Genomic DNA, 24,638 nt, shown 5'->3' with positions numbered 1-24,638 from the left:
TTGAGCCTAGGCCCCTGGCTATTGGTGGTGGTGCCATGGGCCTAAGACAGGTGTGGGGACCGGATCATACCACAATTGACTGGGTCAAATCAAATTGTTGTTTGGGCTGTTCATTTAGTTTGTATAGGAAACGTTATGCATGTGTGTATTTGTGAATCATATATGCAGTGCTTGTGGGTGAGTGGGTAAATGGTTCTTTGTGTAAATTTAAAATCTATGTGTGTGTCATTGTGAGCAAGTTGTGCAATTCTTACAAGATGTAAGTTGTGTGCAATCTAGGTATGTGAATCATACAAGAGAATTACATTAAATTAAACCGTTGATGCTAATTAGTGCAATTTTCAGTTAATTCTATTCTACTTTACACCCCTCAATCTAAACTAATCAAAAAGAAAAAGGAACTAGATGTGAAGCACACATGGCATATTGAGATTCGTGGAGTACAATTAATGGGAGGGAAGATTATGATTCATCATTCTAGAAACTTTGAAATTTAGTCTCATGTTAATTAAAGAAAGAAATTTTCTCACGGAGGGCCACATTATAAACTATAATGTGTTGAATGATTACTTAAATTTAATGTGTCCAACTATTGCCACAGGTTTCTTATAATATTTAAGAAAATGTCAAATTTTTAATTGACAAAATTAAAGTCTTTAGAAAGACTTTGATTCTTCTTCTTTTTCATTAACCTTATATTAGGATTGATAGATGTGTTGGCAAATTTTGGCGCAAAAATATTTTAGATTTGGTTTTATACTAATTGTGTTATGGTTAAATGTAGGTCAAAGATACTCAAAGATGACGAGATTAAACTCAATTCATATATTTTATCGATATGATTTACTCCATAACTAATTTTTGAGTGAAATTTGTTTCATTGGAAAGTATATATATATGCTTGATTCCTATTTAAAAAAATCATTTCCAATGCTTGTTTCATTGGAAATTTGAGAATTTACATTTGACACAAATTTCACTAATTTTGGATTTGAAACGAATAAAATGTAACCATTTAAATTTGGCATAACTATTTTGTCCCCAAGAGTTTGCTAAACCCTCATTAGACTGCTCATTCAAGCGAAATCGTAACAAAATATAACTAAGTTTGAAGGCGTAGTGACTTAAACTAATGATTTTTAATTAAAAACTAACGCTTTTTCGTCAAATTCTGAGGAGAATAGCTACAATATAAAGTTTGGCTAAAAACAAACCCTCTCGAGCCTAAATAATTATAAAACCCTATCTCTAGAGTGTGCTCCACATGAGATCATTTTAGAAATTTTCACCTTAAGCCATAACAACGAGATTATAACATAGTAAGTGTTCTTTCAAATTACAGAAAACTAAAACGTCTACCACAAGTTTATTGGTAGAACACCATGAGAGTGTTCTATAAAGTACCATAAGCATTGTATTTCTTCAAATATGAAATTGTAGTACAAGTAATAAGTGCATACTTCAACGAGCTTCAAGCGTAGACATGGTTACATCATTGATTGAACCAGGTGCTCCTGCGGAACTTGATGAGTCTTGACCATTACTTATATTTCTTCTATTAATAAATGCTGGTTTTTTGGGTGCGGGAAGAGGTGTTTCATTTCCCAGCATGAATACAATTTCTATCATGGTTGGTCGATCCATCGCTTGTTCTTGCACACACAAAAGGCCAATTTGAATACATCTTGAAACTTCATCAGCAGGATATGCTTGACCTAATGATGAGTCGACTATATCCAAGGCTTTGCCTTCCATCCATAAATCCCAAGCCTGAAAATGTAACAGTATCATACTTGATATGTCTACGGTGAAGTTCATCAATTCAAAAAAAAAAAAAAAAAATTGATAATATATTTTACTTACATGTCCTATTAAATTTAGCCATGGACTTGCATCATGATAGTGATTATTTCTCTTGCCACTAATTATCTCTAGTGTTATGACACCATAGCTAAACACATCTGATTTGGTAGAATATAATCCTTCCATTGCATACTCTGGTGCCATATATCCACTGCAATTGAACAAAAGAAAATAATAAAGATTGTGTGATTTTGTTTTTAGCATAATAATGATTGAGTTTAAAGGTTTGTATTAAGGATATGAATTTATTTGAGAGAGAGAGAGAGAGAGAGAGAGAGAGAATTACTAGGTGCCAACAACTCTCTTTGTATTTGCTTCAATTTGGTCATCTCCAAACATTCTAGCCAAACCAAAATCAGAAATTTTTGGATTCATTGCAGCATCTAGTAGTACATTGCTTGCTTTTAGATCTCTATGGATGATTTTTAGTCTTGAATCTTGATGAAGATATAAGACTCCTCGAGCAATACCAGAAATAATTTCAAATCGCTTACTCCAATCCAACAATTGCCTTCTGATTTCATCTGGGTCAAAAAAATGAAAGTGTCTATCCATAATGCATAGTGAAAAATAGTTGAAGTTAAAATCATAATTTGTCTCGAACTTGGTTTTAATTATACTACAGTTATAATAATGCTTGAAAGAAAGAATCAAATGGTTGAAAGCCATAAGTGAAGGAAAAAATAGTATACCAAAGATGAAAAAGTCTAGGCTTTTATTTGGCATGTATTCATAGATTAACATCTTCTCTTCTTTATGGATGCAGCAGCCAAAAAGCCTCACAAGATTCCGATGCTGAAGTTTGGCTATTAGCATGACTTCATTCTTAAATTCTTCTGTACCCTGCCTTGAACTTCTTGAGAGTGCTTTTACTGCTATTTCCTGTCCATTGGCTAGTTGACCCTAAAATTATAATTGAGACTTAAAATTATTAATATATTAATTGATAGTTGCAAATATTAATAAATTGTTATGATTTTTCTTACTATACTATCACTATGCATGTGCCACTTTTAAACCACATGCGTGGGCTCCACCAAATATTATCTTAGACATGTGGGGTTACTAGAAATTAAAATAACAAATTGTGAGAGCTTCCACCCAAAATTCTGTGCAATTATGATATTAGCTTTTTGACTTCAACCGTGCCTTAGATGTAAAAAATTGTAGCCGTACACTAATAAGCATTGCTTCACATTTAACAAAGTTGTGTAGTTATCTTAGATGCTTATCATGTGTAAGGTGAAAGTACCTTGTATACCGAGCCAAAGCCACCTTGACCTAGTCTTTTAGTGGGTGAGAAATTGTCTGTTGCTATAAGTATGGTGCTTATGTCAAAAATTGGTAAATACGGTTTTCTTCTACCTTCATCAAGCTTCTGAGAATCTTGAGAGGTTGTTGAACTTGCAGTAGCATCAATGAAAAATTTGAGCTGTCTTTCCCTTGCTGTTCTAATGCAAGAACAGATACAAATGATGGTTGTAAAATTGTAATCATATTAAGTATCTATATAAAATTGGATAAATTACCCCTTCCTACTGAGAAATATATTGAAATAACATTTTTCCCAACGTTTGTACAAAACTCCCCTCCTTGAAAAATTTGATGGCTATTATTTTGTGAATCTTCAAAAGACATTGGAGAAATATTAATTTTTCTAAATCTTTTAGTGATTATTCAACTTTGAAGAAAATTGTTGATTTCAAGGTTAAGAAGAAATGAGTTTATCTTTTAGCTAGTTTGGTATTATAACAACTATTGGTATTATAACAACATTTGAAAGGAATGATAGGGCACCTACCTTGCGATCGTGTGATGACTTTTATAGTTTACCTACCCTACTTCATCTCATCCTAGCCCAACCAATCTAAAGCATGCATGTTGAGAGAGGGGGTTAATGTGTGTATAGAATAAAATTTCATTTTGTATCAAAAAAATATGTGTCAATGCCACATATCATGAAAACATAACTCTACTTGCCCCACTCCAACTTGTCTTGCTCCTTTCTTGCATGAGTTTTTACCATCCAGAAGAAAGGACAGGATACTTGGGATCCAACCCCTTCTCAACATGTTATAATTTCTATAATTTACTATAACAAATATATATATATATATATATAATTTTTGTTAATTAATAAACAATATATTAAATTTCTAAGTATAATTTTTGTTAATTAAAACAACAACATAATAAAATAATTTTAAATAATACTTTTAGTTTATGTTTAAAAATTAACAAATCAATTCTGAAGATTTATGTAATAAAGTTTAATAATAATTATAGCACCTCTGCAATAATTCACTCATGTAGGAAACATTGCATACCTTTCCTTTTTCTCCTAATCAACCAATATGCACAGAAGAAAATTAGTAATGGAGTAACAAGTAGGGCCACTATCATAATTGCCAGCCTCCTCTTGTTGGCAAAGAACCCATTGGAATGACCTGAAAACACAAAAATTTCTCTGTTAACGCGAGATTTTGTGCGTGCGCGCGCGCGCATGTGGTAGGCAAATATATATATATATATATATTGTGTACCTAATTCAAGCGCATCCACTCGTACGTACAAATTTTGACCCCCATCTAACACACTCGTGTCTATCAAATCACCATGCCATCTCAAACACCCGACTTGCTCCTCTGTATCCACACCTCCATACGCCGTGCAACTACAATTCTGCAGGCATTTTTGCTCACACTCCTTCAAACTCAGCTTCTCATCAAGTTGTGCAAGTGAACTATCCGGAGGCTTCACATTTTCTACCTTCACAAACCCATCACCACTCTTGCATATAGATTCCTGTCCACGCTTTCTCACACACCCACGAGATGCATTTCTCGAAGACCATTCACTTGGTGACTTGGGTTGGAACCCAGGTAGACAAGTGCATTCAAATTTAGTATCATTTTGAAGTTGACATTTTCCAAATGTACCACACTTGCCGTAATTATCACACAGTTTGTCAGGCATTTTCCCCAAAGAGACCCATATTTTTCCTCCTTCCCTAGTGTCCCTACTCACAAGGCGTTCAATATACCCCGATTCGTTTACCACTGATCTTTGTAATGTTGTTCCTGGAAGGATTTCGGTCCAACTTATAGTAGTCTCAGTCTGGTTGTTCACCAGACTAGAATTGAAGAGCAAATTAGCTTTTGAGAGTTCGGGCAACCCGCTCCATCCAATTCCATTCCAATGGCCAGAACGCCACAGCAAAATGTTACTTTTGTACAAATACAACTCCGGGGAGGAGCTATTGGTGCTGAGCACATAGGAACAATTTCCAGTTCCTAGATCATCTTTGGACTTCGAAGATGTTAGGATTCGGCTCAGACCAGTTCTTCTGTCCAGCCCAAGTTTCATGTTTGGAAGATTTGTATCAGTTGGATAATCAAAGCTTCGCCATAGTACCTCACTAGTTTTGTCAAGAGACAATTGTAGATTTCCTGAATCCAAGAGCTGAGCAACAGTACTCTTGTTGGTTAATTTTGAGGTAATATTTGTGGACCAGATGGATTGGTTTTGATCTTTGGCATGGAGTACTAGGTTTCCATGAGCATCGATTGAGAGAATCCCAGAAGAATCATTGATAGGATTGTCTCTGTTTGCAACCCACACAACGGGATTTTGTGGAGCTTTATTATACCAAATTCCAACGTAGCGGTTGGCGGACACTCCGGGACTAAAGAAACCAAGTGCAAAGTTTTGTCCTTTAGACACTAAAACTTGACCATCTCTGATGTGTTTGCTGATAGTAAGAAACCCATCAGAGATGTTTTGCGAAGTGCCATACTGGGAAAAAACAAATAGAAGAAATGTTTGTAGAAGTAGAAACCCCTTAGCAAAATATATTATCATGACGAGTAAGGTTGTAGATATGTCTTTTTGCTCACTGGAAATAGAGGTTGAATATATGATACAAGGAACGTGTATGACATTTTTATTCATATTCTAAAATATATTGTTTTTTGATTTTTTGGTGAACTATGTTATCAAAGATTGCCCCATCTTCTCCCTCAAAAATAAAAATAAAAATAAATAAAATAAAAAATTGCCCCAGCTGTTGACAACTTTTGACGGAGTCAGAAATTTATGTCTTATATATGGGCCAAACTATCACCTATTTAATTCCAAAATTTAATGCGTCCACCATCCACCTACTGCCTCGGATTTTTCTAAAGGTCCACTGTTGTTAATGTATTTATTAATAATCAATTTTAAAAAAATCTTAATAATTTTTTTATTTTTTATGAGAAATAAAAAAAAATTCTCAAAAATAAAAATTTGCTAAATATTAATTTATTTTTCTATAAAAGTTTTTCTAAAGTAGTTAATTAACAAATGTTCTTAGGGTATTTGTTAACTTTTCTCTTCTATTAATATGAAAATGTAAAAATAAAAAAATAAAAAAATAAATTAAGTTTATCGATTAAATTTAAATTCATGGTTAGTGTTTGACTTTAATTACAGAGTATAATGTACGACACTTATTGAAGTGCATAGAGGTTCTACCATTTTCTTATTTATGTTAGGGTTTAGAGACTATATATATGTTAATAAACTCTAATTTCAGGACATCAAATTTTGATTTACATTGTGGGTCAAATTTTGATTCTTCCTCTTACATAGGAGAAGTGTCGTTGATCTTAGAGGTCATATTTTTAAAGCGAAATTACACTATTGGTCTTTGAAGTTTACCATATAAGTACAATTAGTTCCTTAGTTAAGTTTCAAGTGAGCACAATTAGTCCCTCAAATTTAAAAAATGAGCGATATTAGTTCTTCTGTTAACTATTGTTGGCAGTGTTGTTTATGCAGTTAATGATATAGTAACCTTGCCTTTTTTTTTAATGAAGTGGCATTTTTTAATGAGAAAAATACAAAAATTATTTTGCACATTAGAAACCCATTAACTCAGTTCCAAAATAAAATCTTAATTCTAACTAGTTCCAAATCAAATTCCCACCCAATCTAATTATGTAACGCACCACCTATCCAGTTATAACAAAAGAAATCAACTTGAAATAGTATTTGTGATAGATTTTATCAATATATAAAAGCAAATAAATATTTGAACACAAAGTCGATGGTAATTGGAAATTTGAAGGTGACAAAAAGAATGTGTTCAAACTGGGGTGTGGTCTACGATCTGGTGCTCAAACCGTGCAAATCCAGCCAATGATCAGAGGGATATAGATTTTCTCTTCATTAAAATATCAAAAGTGAATGCAACAAAAATTTGAGGTTTCAAAGATTTCAGATTTTAATTTGGTATTATGCAGTATTTAAATATTTTGGTATTAATAGGTTTCTAAAGTGTAAAATATTTTTTGCAAATTTTTTCATTAAAAAATGTCACATCATTAATAGAATAACTAATAATTTTTAAAACATGACTGATTTATTGCGTTCACCTAAAACTAGAGAGACTAATTACACTCGTAGGATAAATTTTAAGAACCAACAGTGTAATTTCGCCTATTGTCAATATGAACTGTAAAAAACTGCAAATGAAAGATGTATTAAACTGATTTATTTAATGGATGTATTAGTTATGAGAATCAAATTGCAAAGAACATATACCAAATTTCGGTTTTCCAAAGTTATTAGATTAATTGGATGGAAGTTGAGTGATGGTTGGGCGTTGGGAGGTCATTAAAATCTAAACCCAATAAGGTTCCTTTCCATAGTTGAAAGTTCAAATTTTGAAAACAGGAAAACCTCGCACAAAACGCGCATTTCAGATTTCACAAATCTAAAGTCTAAAGTCTAAAGTCTGAGAAAATGTCAACAACAATGCAAGCACCGTGACTGGAGGGTTAAGGTGTCATTCTCCTTATCTTAATCTTAATTATAATAAGGGTCCTGATAAGGGGTGACTTTAATGCAATTTTTATACTTTACTTTCATAAAACAAAAAATATTTTATACTTCATTGAGCAAATTTTGGAATTATTATGTGTATCCCTTTCTGTGCTTGTCAAATGACATTAAATTTTTTTTTTTCTTTTTTGAACTATTTCCAAAGTCACAATCTAGCAAAGCAAAAACAAGAATATTTTTCTTTTAAAAAAATTAATTAATTTCTACCATAGAAGTGAGGTTCTCCCAAAATAATAATAATAATAATAATGAAACCAATAAAACGAAAGGAATATGAATATTTACCCTTTTGCCAATAAAAATGAAGAAGATGATAATGATTTTGTTGTTTGAGATCTAAAATAGTTTTTTGTGTTTTTTAATGTTGGTAGCATTAAAAAAAAAAAAAAAGTTAAAGGAAAATTGTCTCTAGTCAATAAAAAAGGTATGATTTACTTTTAGAGATTGTTTTCCACTAAATTTTTTTGGAAATCAACTCTATTTTACAACAAGCTAAATAATGGAAATTAGAATACTGTTTTTTTATAACTCATTTAAGGTTAATACCAAACATAGAAAAATGACATAGGCTTATATAAAATAATTTTTGAAAATTACTTATTTTCTAGATAACATTGTCCTTGAAACAAATAGAATAGTAAAAATAAAAATCAAATTCATTCATGATAAATATTTATATTTTATTTTGTAAAAAGGATTGAACTATACTTCTACCTCTAAAATATACTAATAAATTCCAATTTGGTGCTTAGATTTTGTAAAATTTCCATTTTTCCTTAAACTTTTTTGTTTTTAATTGATAGCACAATTTGGTAACAAAACTTAACTTTGCAAATTGTCTCAACATTTCTCATGTCATCAATTGCAATACTCCGAATTTAAATTTTAAAAGAAAACTTTAGAACTTTATAATTTGAATTTTCAATAAGTGTATAAAACACTATGAACGTTTAGACCCTCAATTTACAAAATACCAATTCAAGCTTAATATTAAACAATGTATGTGCGGAAAATGAATATAAGCTTATACCAGAATTGATAAACAATGTAAACCAAATAAAATCACATCCACAGCAGAAATTAAATGGCAAAGATTAAGGGAAGAGAGATGCAAATACAAGGACAACACAACGATGTGTTATCGAAGAGGAAACCGAAGTCCTCGGCGTAAAACCTCTCCCCCGCCCTCCAAGCGGTCAATAATCCACTAAAGAATGAAGTTGGGATACATGAACAGCTAAAGACCCTCCAAGCCTAATCTACCCAGTGTACCTAAGCCTTCCAAACTTCTTACTCCAACAAGGTTACGCCGAACCTTTGTCTTCTTTAGCTTACCGGATTCCACTATAGCCCATAGCATCAACCAATAACCATTGGTCCCTTCCTAATTGCTTTCCAAAGCACCAAATAGCCTTCTCATAGATGTGAGTATGGTGAGAAAATGATTTGAGTAAGAACTTATCAATGATGTAACAATGGAGAGAATGAGAGTAGAGGAATTTGAAAAGTCTCTACGTAAAGATTGTGGATGAATCAATCTTATTTTTCTCTAGGGTTTCTCTCTCAAAATTTTCTCTGAAAGTTCTCTACATTTCGTAGGTATAAGGGGTATTTATACTAGGGTGAGAGTAGAATGTGAAGAGTCAGGTTTTTCAAAACAGGGCTGGCTGGCAGCTTGGCCTCGCAACTTGATGGAATGGCAAGTTCAAGTCGCAAGCTAACAGAACGGCCAGACTGGTCTTTTTGTCCTGTAGTGCTCCAGCTGGCGTGACTATTCATCTTCTCTACATGCTTCACTCGTGTGCTGCAGTTGGCGACTTGCCAGTTGCAAGTCACCCGCGAGTCCTAGCCGTGAGTCTCTGCATCCTTGCACAATCTTGAGCATTTCTTCACACTCTCTCACTCATTACCCTTACATGATTCCCACCTAAATATAAGATTACTAATTGCTAAAATACAAACAAATTTGGCACGAAATAAAGCCAACACAGTGGTTGATTAAATTCAACCTTACATAATTAAATCTAACGATCGATCAAATGTGACTTGTAGTCCTCAACTATGAAAATGTAGTTCAACTAGTAAGTGCAGACTTTAACTAGCTTCAAACACAGAAAATGTTAAGTCATTAAGTGAAGCAATTGCTCCTACAAAACTTGTTGAATCTAGACCACAATTTATATTTTTTCTGTTGATAAATGCTGGCTTGTTGGGAGGGGGGAGACTTGTTTCATTTCCCAACATGAATAAAATTTCTGTCATGCTTGGTCGATCTGTTGCTTGTTCTTGCACACATAAGAGCCTAATATGAATACATCTTGAAACTTGATGAGCAGGATATGCTTGACCCAAGGATGAATCAAATATATCCAAGGGTTTTCCTTCCTCCCATAAGTCCCAGACCTAAAAAATTAATAGTATAATCTTAATTAGAGTACTACCAAGGTGAAGTGCAATCAAATCAAAACCAAATGATAATATATTTTACTTACATGTCCAATCAAATTTAGGTAAGGACTTTCAACATGATAGTGGTTGTTTCTCTTGCCACTAATTATCTCCAGTATCAAGACATTGTAGCTAAAGATATCCGACTTAGTAGAATATAATCCTTCCATTGCATACTCCGGTGACATATATCTACTGCAATTGCACAAATAAAAATAATTATAATCATAGGCAAAGCTAGGGGTGAGGGTGCTTTTTGCAATTTTCAACTATATATAGTATTTAAATCATAAGAAAGTACAAATTATAGAAAAATGTAGTTATTGGCCCCCACAGATTTTAGAATTTAGGCCTTTAACTCTTCAATCCTTTTGAATTAGTCTAGAACACAAGTTTGATACATTGTGCAATTGTTAATTTGGGTTTTGGATAGCTCATAAATAATTTTTTTATATTTAGCTTGACCCCTTATAGAAAAAAATTTCTAACTTTGCCACTAATTATGATTGTGTAATTTTGTTTTTAGCATTCTTTGTTAATATGTTTGTTCATGTTAATTAAGGATATGGATAACGAACTCACTTATTAACAAGCCAAACCAATATCTTGTATTCATTTTGTTCCTCTCTCTCTCTCTCTCTCTCTCTATGTGTGTGTAGTAAGAGTAATTATTAGAATTATAATTAAATATAAATATAGCTTTTTCTAACGACTTAATCTTTTGAAATAATAGGCAATTTATCATGATATTAATGTAATCCCCCCCCCCCCCCCCCCTTCATCCATTACCATGCACATGTGGAACCGTGGATAATGTCATCCTCACATGCTTTGTCTATCACACCATTGACGTTATTATCATTCAGTTATTAGTGGTTGAATTTATCATCAAAGTTCTGGGTTCTCTGCATTACTTTCTTGGTCTAGAGGCCCTTTCAGTCTCGGACCTCCTTCTTTCCTAGCTGGCAACTTTATATTACGAATACTCATTCTAGGTACTAAGCCAATTAATTTCATTCCTAATAATGATTTTGGCCCACAAACTGACTCATATTGATATATACGGACCTATTGTTAGATCTAACCATGTATTGAGGCACCGTTGGCTTTGCATAATCTACCCCTTATTAGACCTAATATATTCTTTGCTGTCAACAAAGCACGATACACCATTGTTAAGCATATTTTACTATACCTCAAGGCCACCATTTCACCATGGGCTTCATTTATTGTGTTGCCTATCTTTGGCTCTTAATGCATACTTTGATGCTAGTAGTGCTCCCCTTTTGGTAAAGGAAGGTATTTACCTTTGGAGGTATGGCAGAATCTTGGGCAAATTTTAAGGGATTACCAAAGGTAAGTGAAGTCGCCACCAATCATTGGGTTTTTCTAAGGTGTATTGGTCAGTTGTTTCTAGTTGATTTTATTACCAATCCTAGGCTGAGAAAAAAGCATTTTTCTTAATCTAATGTGGATGGCAAAAAACCTTGATTCTTGAGTTCAGAAGTTTGGTTATGTGTGGGAAGGTGTTAGGCACCCCACAACTCTGTCCAAGGACTGTCCTTTGTTTTGATAAGACCTTAATTTTCGAAGATTGCAATAAAAACATGATTTTTGAATTGGCTTTCAGGCTTTGCATGCATGGGGGCTTTGAGGTTTGGCTTTGAATGGGTGTGGTCCCAATCTATGCTTTCTAAGGCATTCAGGAAAAGTAGCAGACTTCTATGGCGAAAATCCTAGCGACATGTCACCTTACTTTCATGGTGGAAATTAAGCATCGTTTTGCCTTAGGTGACATGGACTGTGACAATCACATTGGAAGGGGTGAGCAAGTATGTATATATATATATATATAATAACATACATCATGCACAATGCAAGCACACAGAGCAAGGAATAAATCCTGCATCCTTAGAGCATGACCTAAAATATAGGTGTGGAAAGTAAACAGGGTTGCCATACTCTAGAGATGAGGAAATGGTACATGGCATGATATACCTAATACAACCCATCTAAGAGGGAAAGGAAGGAGGAAGGAAGGGGTTTTAAAAGAGTACATAACCAAATGAGAGAGGCTATACCCCTAAAACTATTGAACATTGCCCTTGGCTTAAATCTAAATGCTTGTGTCTTCACCCTTTTTCTTTGCCTGGGAGGTCGTGCCCTAACTCCATTTCTCGCTCCATGTGTGTACATGCAAAGGCAAAGACAAGAAGCCAGCAGACAAGCAATGGAAGGAATAGATGCAAAGAGCATATGAAGAGGCATAAAGTAGATAAGCATGATAGACATGGAAGCAAAGAAACAAGAAAGCAAGCAAACAGCGAGAAGGCAAACAAGAAGAAAGCAAACAAAAGGTGGTGTTCCGAGGGACAAATGTGGGTTTAGATCGAATGTCCATAACTTCATTGTGTTGAAGTATGGACGACACACTAGTAAGCATGACTCATGCATGGACATGTAAGCAAAATGAAAGATGCATAGAAAGCCAACGGGTGGCACAAACAAGATGACAAGCATAGCAAGTGGAAAAAGGAAAGGTACGCATGAGCAACCTGGCATCGGAAATGCCTCCCAAATGGTTACATCCGAACAAGGTTTCATAGGCGTCGATGTAACCACACAAGGTCAAGCCGCAAAGGCGCCAAACATGGCAAAGCCTAGAACTAGAAGGCTAACATAGAGCATAAAGCATAGGAGCAAGATATAGGATGATCCAAACCCTTTGATGTGGGCCTTAGTGTATGGACGATGGCAAAGACCACAAGGTTAGATCAGGTCCTAACCATTAGGCCAAAACACAAGAAAATATGACAAAAGGAACAAAAGGGCTACAATAGCACATTGCAAGACAAATAAGGTCTAGGCCTAAGCACATAAACAAGGCTGAAATGCGCAAGCACATACATGATGGCATAAAGCATGTGAAAACACAATCCAAGCACATAGGCATGTTAAAACATAGATCCAGAAATATAGCATGGAAATAAACACATAAACACATAGATCCTAGCAAGGCATAGCCAAGAACATCATACAAGCATGTGAGCATGTAACCCTAACATCAACCTAGAACAAAAGAGGAACAAAGCATAGGAAATCATGGCATAAAGCATAAAACAAGTAGATCTAAACATATAAGCATGTAAGGATGTAGATTGAGCATGATACATGGCAAAAGACAAAAAAAAAAAAAACAAGGAAATTTAGATTAAAAGCACAAATAAAGCAAGAATCATGCTAAAGAAAGCAATAAATCATGTTATTCAAGCAAAAGAGCAAGATAAATACTAGAAAAAGATTTAGAAAGTTAGGGGTGTGGATAGTAGCTAAAAAAGCTACATTCACACCCTAAACCCTAAATCCAAGATGTAGAGCCATGGAGGAAAAGATTGGTATAAGAACAATACCTTGTATTTTTGGTGAGGAAGGAAGAATCAAGAGGTTTTGATGTGTTTTTTGTGTTTGGAGGAGAGGAAAAAGCTTAAAATTTTTCCAAGAAGAGCATAGGACTGAGGGAGTCTTTATTTTTTTTTTTTGGTCTGGAGGTGCTTGGGGCCTATTTATAGCCCCGACATGCTTTACGAGGCGGCGGCCCTTGAAGGGCCTCTGCCACCTTCAAAAGGTTTTAAATTGGGTTGATCTTGACACTCCTAAAAAGATCTTGACTTCTTGTTTCTGAAAAGGTATGGAACTTGAAAATCCAAGGTCAAATCAAAAGTTATGGCTCTCGGAAGTTAGAGTGCATCGATCGGTGCGTTATCCTAGTTTTCGTGATATCTCGGCCGTTCTAACTCCGATTTTGACTCATTAATAGTATTGGAACTAGAATTTGATAATATTCGCAATGGCATTGTTTCCAACCCGTTCTAATGGCCAGATCAAAAGTAGGGTTTTCGGGGCATAGGTTCAGTTAGGTCAATTCTACAGGACCCGTTCTAAATAGTGCTGCAGATCTAAAATTGGTAGGGTTGTTATCAGGGGACATATGGTTCGATCGGTCATACGATCACAAGAGGCTCAACGATAGTGTCAAATTGCTTAAAATTTGGTAGGTTGAAGGAAATGGTATCCTGATCCAAATCAAGATGTGTCAAGCGTCGCCTAAATTTAGGAAATTCCTTCATTAAGGCTTCAAAACATGTTTTTGTTATTTATAGTAATAGTTTTTTTTTTTTCTGAAAATTTTTGCTTTAAAAGTCAGAATAAGTCTCATTTGTTTCGAGATGACCCTTAAAGTTAGTAATTTAAGATTTTGAATTTAACTCAATTTTACTATTTTTAGTAAAATTGATATTTTTCTACCTAATCTCGTAAGCAAATCAGGGTTTCTAGGCGTTTTCCTAGCCTCCATAGGATTTCTTTTACTATTTAAACATATTGTAGCCCCAAGAAAATTCAAATTTCATATTTTATAAAAATACAGACTTTGTCTATTTCTCTCTGGTGGATTCCAAACCCTATCACCTTGTGGAAAAGGACCCCTGGTGAATTTGAGGTTTTTATTTTTTTATTTTATTAAGAAGCTAACGTGTTTAGTTTAGGTTAGTGCTTTTTTTTTTTTTTTTTAATTCAAAAAGCAAGGTGTTTGTTTTCTTGTAGCTTTTGTGACATTAGTCACCCACGATAGATGAATCCCATGAACCACCCACGACTAATGAAGAGAGGGGATAGAGAGGAGAGAGAGAGCTAGGTCAGAGAAGAGTGATTAAAAAATTAGAAAAAATAAATATCTATATAGATCTTATTGTAGCAAGTTGTAAATTTTTTTACATTTTCTATTATCGGATGTGGGGGGTAATTTTGTGTGTTTGGAAATGTATTTTGCATTTAGTTGGGTTTTGGATTCTTGAACGGGATTGCTCTCAAGTCTTGGAGGTAGCCATGGTTTCTCAATTAGTAAGGTTAAACCGGGGACTTGGAAACAAAAGCCTTGACAAATATGAACAACTTTCAACTTAATTAGCACGTATATACTATCTTTAGTTACTTGTTTTTTTTTTTTTTTTTAAGGAAACATCTTTGTTACTTGTTTGAATGAGTGACAGGGGCGGAATAGGGGGGCCATGGCCCCTACAAATATGCCTTTTTTTTATTATGAGCTGGCCCTCCATCAAGGAAATTGTTTGCCCCGCCTACCTTACGACATGGCCCTACCTGTCCATGTCCCTTTTAAGCCTCAAAATTGCTTTCCCAAACACATAAAGCCACTACACTTGGCTAGCAAATCAACACTTCCTTTTTATTTTTTATATTTTCTTTTTACTATCTTCTCTTTCATTCAACTCTAGTAATTAATTTCCATTTCTCAATACTTTACTTTTCAGCCATGAACCACTCAATTCTAAAAAAATTCTCATCTTGGTGCAATTTTTCTAGTCTCACTCTTCATTGACTTTTGTTGGTGCCCATTTTGGCAAAATGGCCCAATAACAAGAAGAAGCCCAACAATATGAAAAGGGTGAAGGAAGAAGAGCTAGTAAAGTAAGGAAAACCATTGAGCCCAACTAGTAGGAATAATAGTCCACAGGCCTATAAAGTAGTAAAAAAGGCCATAAAGAAAGCAAATGGGCCCAGGGGAGCCTAAAGAAGAAAGTAGTAAGCCCATGGGAATCATGAGAAGTGGAACGTAAGTAAAGATGGGCCGGAGGAGCCCAAAGAAAGGAATTAATAAATGCGGTTGGTGCAAAGGCCAACAAACCCCGAAGGTAAAGGATACGGTAACTGGGCTGGGGAAGCCCAAAAAATTTAGCAAAAGCCCATGAGAATGTAGCAATGGAATGGACCAAGGATGCCCTAAGAAATGAAGCAGACCGAGGTTGTCCAAAAGAATAAAATGGGCCAAGGAAGCCAAGATGGTATGAGAATTAACCCAGCAAAAATATTGGGCAACGTGAACTTAGTAAATGAAAAGTATATGGCAGGCCCAGTAAGCACAGTTAAGCGATACATGGTAGAAACAATACAATAGGCGTGACAGGAGTATCAGTTGACCCATAAACTAAAAGTAAGAGAAAACATGGGCTGAATTGAAGAAGGAAGAGTCCATACCTAAGCAAAACCCAGCCTAGGGAAGAAACGAGATATAAAGAATGAAGACCCAGTGACTCATCCATGCCACAAAGGGTTAAAAAATGAGTAGCAGAACACGTAGCACGACCAGACAAATCTCCAGGCAATGGCAAATGCATGAATACCAGACTAGCCATGGACTCACAAGAAAGTGGAGTATGCACAAGGCTCAGGCACCGCCCACTTGTACCTAGCTAATACAGGCGCAGTAGGCCATGAGTCAAAGGTAAGTGAGGGTATGGTTTGGCGGTGGGGAAAAGGGGGGAGTCTATTTTGGGATTCATGCTCAAGCTCTTTTGGGAGAAATATCCTGCTGGGATGACATATTACTCGAAAAAGGGAAAGCTGAGTTGGAATCACTAGGTGTATGCTATAGGAATTAGTAAGAGAGAATACCGAACGTTTATCTAGATAGGAATGCCACAGAGAACAAGAAAATAAAACAAAACTCTTTTGTCTAGGAATGGAATGTGGCGCAATTAGCACAGGGTAATGGTGATGGCTGAGCAACTAGCAAACTAGTGGGTGGCCTAAGAAGGACACCCACACCAGGCCAAAAGTGGTCGAGGGGTAAAATAGTAAAACTTATCATGGTAGTATAAAAAGGCCTTAGTTGTGCACAATAAAATAGGGGGGAAGTGAGGAGTAAGGAGGAATAAGTAAGAAAATAGTAGGAAAGAAAACAACGAAAAAACAAGGAAGAATACAGGGAATATAGGAATAAGAAAGAAAGTAAAAGGCAGAGAGAAACAGAGAGGATAAAAAGTAAAGTAAGGAAACAAGAGTGTGATGAGGCATGCACCAACAGACTATTCCTTTCTCTCCCTCTTAATAGCCTACTCTCTAGCAAGTTAAAGGACTTGAGATTAAGTCATTTAGGTCCATTCTTTCAAAGTAGGCAATTTCCATGGCAAGATTTCCCTGTGAGATTGCCGCATTAGAGATTGGTTCCCTTCTTGGACTTAAATTTGTTGAGGAACCAAGCACAGTAGACTAATCCCCCCTTCCCTCTTTTATTGCGATTGATTAAGCATTAATATTATTCCTTTTTTTTTTTTAAATTTATTGTCACTAACCTATTTCTGCTATTCACATTACTGGGTTTTCTTATGAGAAAGTGGTTTAAATATTATCTTTGGTTGATAGCAAACATGTGTTTCTTATCCAATTATATTATCTGCCTCCTGCTATAACATTTTTTGTGACAATATCCTCTGTCATGGGCACGTGACAAGATCTTAGCAAAGGGGTTCTAGCTTGCGCACAAGCTAACTTGAAGTGAGTTTCAATCGAGCCAATCCCGACTCTCCTACCCCAGAACTGTTGGGCTACAAGTGGCAGGAAGCAATACAGCCCAATAAATACAAAAAAGGCTCACCACAACTTCCAACAATTTAGTAATCTCATCACATTCTTATTCAATTACTTTCTTTTTTTTTTCAATAAAAATTTTTCTTAATTGAATTTAAAGGAAATAGTTTTAAATCTGAGAGGCACAAAAATTTTCTTATATTTATTTATTTATTTATATTTCAGTTCAATTTGTATTTATTTTATCTTGTAGCTTATGATTTTAGTTTTTTCTTTTTAATTTATAAAGCCAATTGATTATCCATTCATGAATACATTTTCTTGTTATATTGGTATGTTTAGTCATTCGATTATTTAAAGAGGGCTAAATTTGATGCCAAATGTTTTACTCTTGTAGCATAATGTCACATTGCCACTTTAAGGTCAAGATGCTAAGCTCTTTTTTGAATATTTTTATACATAAGTATTGCAAACTAAAAGAATTTTGTATTCTCAAAAGGATTTAGAAAGATATAATGCTCTAGTAGTGCTTTGAGTACTTGAATGTTGATTCAAAATAATAGTTTAGTCTTGGCCCCCTAACCAAAAATTCATGGTTTTGCCTTTAATGAGTGATTTGGAGTATTGGTTGAATTTTTTTATTTTTTTTTTTGTTTTTTTTTTTTTTTTTTGAGAGAGAGAGAGAGAGTTTCAACCTATGGTGTTTACTCCTAATGATAGCTCTTTATCATCAGACCAAATACCAATTAATTTTTTATATAAACGAGGATTGAACCCTAAATATCTTATTTAACTATTAGAGACTACTGTTGAGCTAACTGGAATCCCAAATCTATTAACTTTTTGCCCTTGATTTGAAGTTAGTGGGTGAAATATAGAAAGTAGCACATTACCAAAGTTTAGAAATTTATTATTATTATTATTATTATTATTATTTTACTTAAAGGAATGCGAATTTTCCTGAAAAGAAAAATAAAATTTTGAAAATTTTTTATCTGGCAAATTCCCATATAAAGTTTTGAGTTTTCTCTGAAGACGGATTTTTATATCATTATTTATAATTCTCTTTCATTCTTCAATTGTTCCGATCATGGATGGTTTCTATTGGCTCACATTATATTCCGGAACAATTGTATATTTTCTACTCCATATCATTCTTGTTAGGAGCCATTTGAGAATTTCATCCAAAAAAAGGTTTGTACTCCACACTGTAAAAACGAGAACAAAAATAAGAAAGGTTTTATAGGTATTAGTTTAGTCCCTCCGTTCAAAAAGAACACTTTGAAATTTGAGACAGATTAGAAACATATAAATTCTATATATATTTGGAGAAATTACACTTTATCACCCTAAATTATACCCCAAATTACACTTTACATTCTAAAATTCCAGAATGTGTAGCTAGCACTATAAATTATAACTTATGTTACACTTTGCACTTGGTGTCAATTCTACCTTTATTTTGGATAACATCATATGAAAATACTCAATTACCCTTCTTTTCAATCTCTTAAAAATTAAAAATTGAAATATACAACGGCAATACTTGTATATATTTGCACAAGTGCTGAAGCAAAAGTACATTTTGCACAATAGATGTATAAGTTGATGTTGGTGTTTTTTTGGATTGATTGGGCAAAAGTTGGCATTTATGTTATTTTACAATGCCTTATGCTAATGTCCTTACATAGTGTTTTTGTAAATTGTAAATTATGTTATTCCAATGCACATATAGCTTTTTGGCCATTTGTACCATTTTAAGACCAACTCACTTGACCTGTATACTTCTTCAATTAGATGACACACTAAGTGACCAAATCCTAAGACCGATTGAAAGTTCATGGCCGTTCGATCTTTGATCAAACGACTCGACCATGATAAAACCTAAATACTTCAAAGCCCAAACGAAAGTCAATTGAACATTTTGGGAATATGGTTTTGTTATTGTTGTATTTTGTAAATTCAAGAGAGAAACAACCAAATGTAATAAGTTCCCATAATATTTTCTCTAAACCAAATATTAACGAATTTTAAAATCATTATTAACAAAAAATTGAAAAAAAAAGTGCCATATGTCTCATATCTGTTACACTGCTTGCAAAACCCAAAAATAAATGTAGTTCTTTCTCAGCCTCACGACCATGATTGGGCTTATATACCAAGATTGGGCTTTTAAAATGTCCCGCCATACCATATATTGAATAAAGAAGGCATGAGTATATATATAAAATTGAAAAGAGAAATTGACCAGAGTTTTAATTTCATTAAAAAAAAAAACTTTTAAAATCTATTTAGATACCGTTTATTTTGTTGAAAACTGAAAACTTATTGCTGAAAACACTGTAACAAAATGCAAAACATAGACAAACGCAAAATGCAAAATGGCACTATTCACAAGTTTGGTTGGTTCGTAAACAGTGTCGTGGGACTTAGGATTTAAAACGCAAAAAACGCATTAGGCAAAACACACGCTTAAGGTTTGTTTGGATACCGTTTATTTTACTAAAATTGAAAACTTATTGGTGAAAGTACTGTAAATAACAGTAAAAGTTAGTTGAAATAATACAGTGAGACTCATGAATAGTACCAAAAAATGTAGTGAGACCTATAAATAGTAGCAAAAATAAGCTAAATAGTAAAATAATTTTAATTTTTCATTTCAATCCAAACGCATGCTTAATCAAACTAGATAGAAGGATTCTAATCTCATTAGAATCTATAACTTTTAATTATATCTTTAATCTCAATAAAAAAAAAACTCTAATTAAAAATAAATCAACTTTTAATCAAACATCGATTCAGGTCTAAGAGTTTTATTTTAACTAAAAACCTTCAATCTCGCCTCATAGTTAGATAACAATTAATAAATGTCTTCGACTTTTAAGGACTTTAACAATTACTCATCTAGATTAACAATCCTAATCACATTAAAATTCAATTTTCAATGTGGAAAAAAATTTATATATAAAAACCAGAAAAACAGAATAAATAGATGAAAAGCGAAATCGGCCTTGCCCAGGTTCTCGTTTCACAGGAATTAACAATCCCCTCCGCGATGTCTAATCTTCTTCCGCTTGATGTGGTCGCTGAGATACTCTCAGAAATTTCTCTCACGCTATCTCTGCGTTTCCAAGCAATGGTACGCTCTAATCCACAGTCATGCTTTCATCAAACTCCACCTCCATCATTCCATCGAGTCCAACACAGATCGCACCCTCATCCTTCACCAACAACACGCCACCGTTCCATTTGATTACTTCTCCGTCCACTTCCCAAACGACGATCAGTTCGGCAAGCCCATGAAAAATCACCACCCACCACTACTACGCTGTGTAAACATGTCCACCCAACAAATCCACGGTTTGGTATTCGTGCATAGTAATACGGGCGAACTCGCTATCTGGAATCCCCTGATACGTAGGTACAGGAAGTTGCCCACGTTAGAAAAAACTTGTCCCAGTACCATGATCGCTTTAGGATTCGGCTACGATACTCGTAACGACGATTATAAGGTGATGAGGGTCGTACAATTTTTAAATAAAGAGTTTGATGTTAAGATGTATAGTCTTAAATCGAAGTCGTGGAAAAATATTAAAGAGCAATGGCCCAAAAAGGGGTGGACAAGATCTTCTAAGTCAGTGTCGGTGAATGGAGCTTTGCATTGGTTAGTAGCTGAGCATAAGCAGAGTCCGGTGATGATTCTTGCTTTCAATCTTGCCAATGAGAAATTCCGGGACTTTGCAACCCCGCGCCAACCACCCACCTAGGGGGTGGAGGGGTTTTTGGAACCGTATTTGGAAGGGTTTTTGGAACCGTGTTTGGAAGTATTGAATGGAAAGCTATGTTTTATTGTGAATCTTGATAAGAAGGATAATGATGTTTGGTTGATGGAAGAATATGGGGAAGGGAGTTCTTGGACTCGGGTTTATAAGATTGAGTATGATGGAGTGTTTGAGAATGTCAAGTGTTTCAATCCTCTAATGTTTTCCAAGAATGGCAAGAAGATTCTCATGGAGAAGTGCTATTGGGGTCGTACTTTTCTTATTTGGTTTGACACAGAAATTAAAAAACACAGGAAGGTTAAGATTCGGAAGCTTCCCTATGTGTTTCAGACGGCAATTTGTACTGGGAGTCTTCTTCTGCTCGATGGTGATAATGTGATTAGTCGATATTGAAGAACAATAATGTAATTGATCGATATAGAAAGAACAATAGGTAAAACAAATGAATTCGTTTTTGTTTCCTTAATTGTCTGTCTTAGTATTGGTGTCTATCATTTTTGGTTGCATAAATCTTTCAAAGACCAGACTAGAATTCGAGTATTAGTACAGTGGTGGTTGTGAATGATAGGGGACAACTCTGTGAAGTTTCGTGTAAGACTTGAGATCATTGTTTGAGTGATATGCATTTTATTCTAGATTTTATTTGCTCCTCTTTTATATTATAAATCTTTGATCATGTAATTTTTTGGGATAATTTTTTTACTTATAAAAAAATTTCATGCATTGCTAACATGTGTTAGTCTTAGTCTTTGTCTATGCTAGGAATGAAAGTACATTAGAGGGTCTGAATCTGTTGGTGAAAGGAGTGATTGAATGATTAATAAATGAAAAGTAAGAAGGATAAAGAGGTGATTGTGGACTTCACTATATCTTTCAAAAGTTGTCTCTCTCTAACTAGGTCTTATATGGCTAGATGCTTAGTGCATCTACTATGACATATTAGCTGTTGTGGTGTTATTAAGCATCCACAAGGGCTCATGACTGCGTGCATATGAGAGTTTTCAAATTTCAATGCTGACATTTTTTTTCTTAAAATTATTAAGGGTGTAAATACTAATTATAGTTAGGAAATAACTTTTAGGCCATAACTAATTATAGTTAGGAATATTTAGCTGTTTTCTCATCATGCCAATGTTATTAATTCTTTTTTTAAAAAGAAAAAGATTAGGCATTAGGGTGTTTTCCTTATTCATCATAAGGTGATTCTGAGGTCCTTAACTTCATAAGTCTTTTCAAAGACTGATTAGTATAGAAATGCTGGTAAATAAAATTATAAGTAAAGCCTGGGGACTAAGGAATGGGTTTGCTCTTTTCTAATTTGCATATCATTCTGGACATTCTTTTGAGATATATGGTGAACCTTTTACTCTTTGTTTTTACAGGGTCTGCAAACCTGCTTGGTGGCTTTGTTTTCATGGCATCATCGTTGTCCTTTTTTTTCTTCACCATTTCAAAAACAAAGGAGAGGGGCAGGGGAGGGAGCATTTCAGTGACGATCTATCCATTTCATTTGTGGAAATTACTGACACACTTGATTAGGATGATACTTTTCTGGGGAAAGCATGTCATATGTTTGGCAATCAATTTTATCTAGAAGGTTGTTTCTGTTCCTTCGTATTGATTGTATAGATTTCTCTCTTCCCTTGGAACCTTTATTTCTAATTTTAGAATGTAATCTATCTAGTAAAGCAATCCAATTTTGTAAGTTATTGAAGATTTGAGCAACATCAAAGGTTGGAGAACTTTCCAGTTGTTGGACTCATTTCTACCTATATATAAGAGAAGCTGGATTATTCATGTCTACTAGAATATTTATCTGTTTTCTCATTATGCCAATGTTTTTTTTATGAAACTTATACACTTAATAATTCCAGTATTGTTGCATATCTAATATGACAAAATATAGTTGTCCATTTCGGTATCCCAGAGACAGCCACTACAGTACACGCTCGGATTCAACGAATTCAAACTTTGCAAGTCTTTGAAGCTTGAATGGCTATCAAAGTCTGTAATTTTTGAACTCATTTGAACCTTGCATCATGTCTTATTGAGCTTTGTAATCACAGTTAAAAGAAACTAATGAAACATACCTCACCAATTAGAGGATCCCTAACACGTTCTTTGCATTATATTTCATTTATTATGCATTTCCTTTACTGTTAAACGTTATTCAATACAAATACTTTTCTTTTAGTTGTTTGTAATTGTAGGAAGCTTGTTTCTGTGCACAAATCTATTCTTAAATCAGCCTGTTAGCTGCGGAGAATTGATCCCAGTCCACCAAGAACCTCTCACACGGCCCAGGATCCTTGGGCCATAGTGCTAAAAAAAAAGCACTCTCACAGAGTTTTAAGGAATTTAACAATTACTCATCTAGATTAACAATCCTAATCACATTAAAATTCAATTTTCAATGTGGAAAAAAATTTATATATAAAAACCAGAAAAACAGAATAAATAGATGAAAAGCGAAATCGGCCTTGCCCAGGTTCTCGTTTCACAGGAATTAACAATCCCCTTCGCGATGTCTAATCTTCTTCCGCTTGATGTGGTCGCTGAGATACTCTCAGAAATTTCTCTCATGCTATCTCTGCGTTTCCAAGCAATGGTACGCTCTAATCCACAGTCATGCTTTCATCATACTCCACCTCCATCATTCCATCGAGTCCAACACAAATCGCACCCTCATCCTTCACCAACAACACGCCACCGTTCCATTTGATTACTTCTCCGTCCACTTCCCAAACGACGATCAGTTCGGCAAACCCATGAAAAATCACCACCCACCACTACTACGCTGTGTAAACATGTCCACCCAACAAATCCACGGTTTGGTTTTCGTGCATAGTAATACAGGCGAACTCGCTATCTGGAATCCCCTGATACGTAGGTACAGGAAGTTGCCCACGTTAGAAAAAACTTGTCCCAGTATCATGATCGCTTTAGGATTCGGCTACGATACTCGTAACGACGATTATAAGGTGAAGAGGGTCGTACAATTTTTAAATAAAGAGTTTGATGTTAAGATGTATAGTCTTAAATCGAAGTCGTGGAAAAATATTAAAGAGCAATGGCCCAAAAAGGGGTGGACAAGATCTTCTAAGTCAGTGTCGGTGAATGGAGCTTTGCATTGGTTAGTAGCTGAGAATAAGCAGAGTCCGGTGATGATTCTTGCTTTCAATCTTGCCAATGAGAAATTCCGGGACTTTGCAACCCCGCGCCAACCACCCACCTAGGGGGTGGAGGGGTTTTTGGAACCGTATTTGGAAGGGTTTT

General features: G+C 34.7%; 3 protein-coding genes and 1 long non-coding RNA gene across 4 annotated transcripts; 2 read left to right on the top strand and 2 right to left on the bottom strand.

The window, feature by feature from the left end:
• Positions 1 to 1,351: 1,351 nt before the first annotated feature.
• On the bottom strand, positions 1,352 to 5,341 carry LOC112036078 (G-type lectin S-receptor-like serine/threonine-protein kinase At1g11410). The gene is made up of 7 exons (XM_065773794.1): positions 4,407 to 5,341; positions 4,191 to 4,310; positions 3,116 to 3,309; positions 2,556 to 2,766; positions 2,150 to 2,387; positions 1,864 to 2,014; positions 1,352 to 1,770 (listed from the first exon to the last, which is right to left on the bottom strand). The coding sequence occupies exons 1-7, from the start codon at positions 5,227 to 5,229 to the stop codon at positions 1,462 to 1,464; spliced, it is 2,046 nt and encodes a 681-aa protein (XP_065629866.1). The 5' UTR covers positions 5,230 to 5,341; the 3' UTR covers positions 1,352 to 1,461.
• Positions 5,342 to 9,728: 4,387 nt separating this feature from the next.
• On the bottom strand, positions 9,729 to 10,374 carry LOC136067630 (uncharacterized). The gene is made up of 2 exons (XR_010629064.1): positions 10,242 to 10,374; positions 9,729 to 10,152 (listed from the first exon to the last, which is right to left on the bottom strand). It is a non-coding gene; the product is annotated as an uncharacterized LOC136067630 (long non-coding RNA).
• A 10,283-nt stretch (positions 10,375 to 20,657) lies between these two features.
• LOC112036079 (F-box protein CPR1) lies at positions 20,658 to 21,755 on the top strand. Its single transcript, XM_065773825.1, has 2 exons — positions 20,658 to 21,272; positions 21,420 to 21,755. The coding sequence occupies exons 1-2, from the start codon at positions 20,658 to 20,660 to the stop codon at positions 21,753 to 21,755; spliced, it is 951 nt and encodes a 316-aa protein (XP_065629897.1).
• A 2,153-nt stretch (positions 21,756 to 23,908) lies between these two features.
• Positions 23,909 to 24,598, top strand: LOC111985732 (F-box/kelch-repeat protein At3g06240). The gene has a single exon (XM_024017387.2). It carries the CDS (start codon positions 23,909 to 23,911, stop codon positions 24,596 to 24,598), a length of 690 nt encoding a protein of 229 aa, XP_023873155.2.
• Positions 24,599 to 24,638: the final 40 nt, after the last annotated feature.

The sequence above is a fragment of the Quercus suber genome, unplaced genomic scaffold, assembly GCF_002906115.3.
Source record: "Quercus suber isolate HL8 unplaced genomic scaffold, Cork oak 2.0 scaffold_80, whole genome shotgun sequence".
NCBI classification, from domain to species: domain Eukaryota; kingdom Viridiplantae; phylum Streptophyta; class Magnoliopsida; order Fagales; family Fagaceae; genus Quercus; species Quercus suber.
This window is presented reverse-complemented; position numbering and strand designations above follow the sequence as displayed.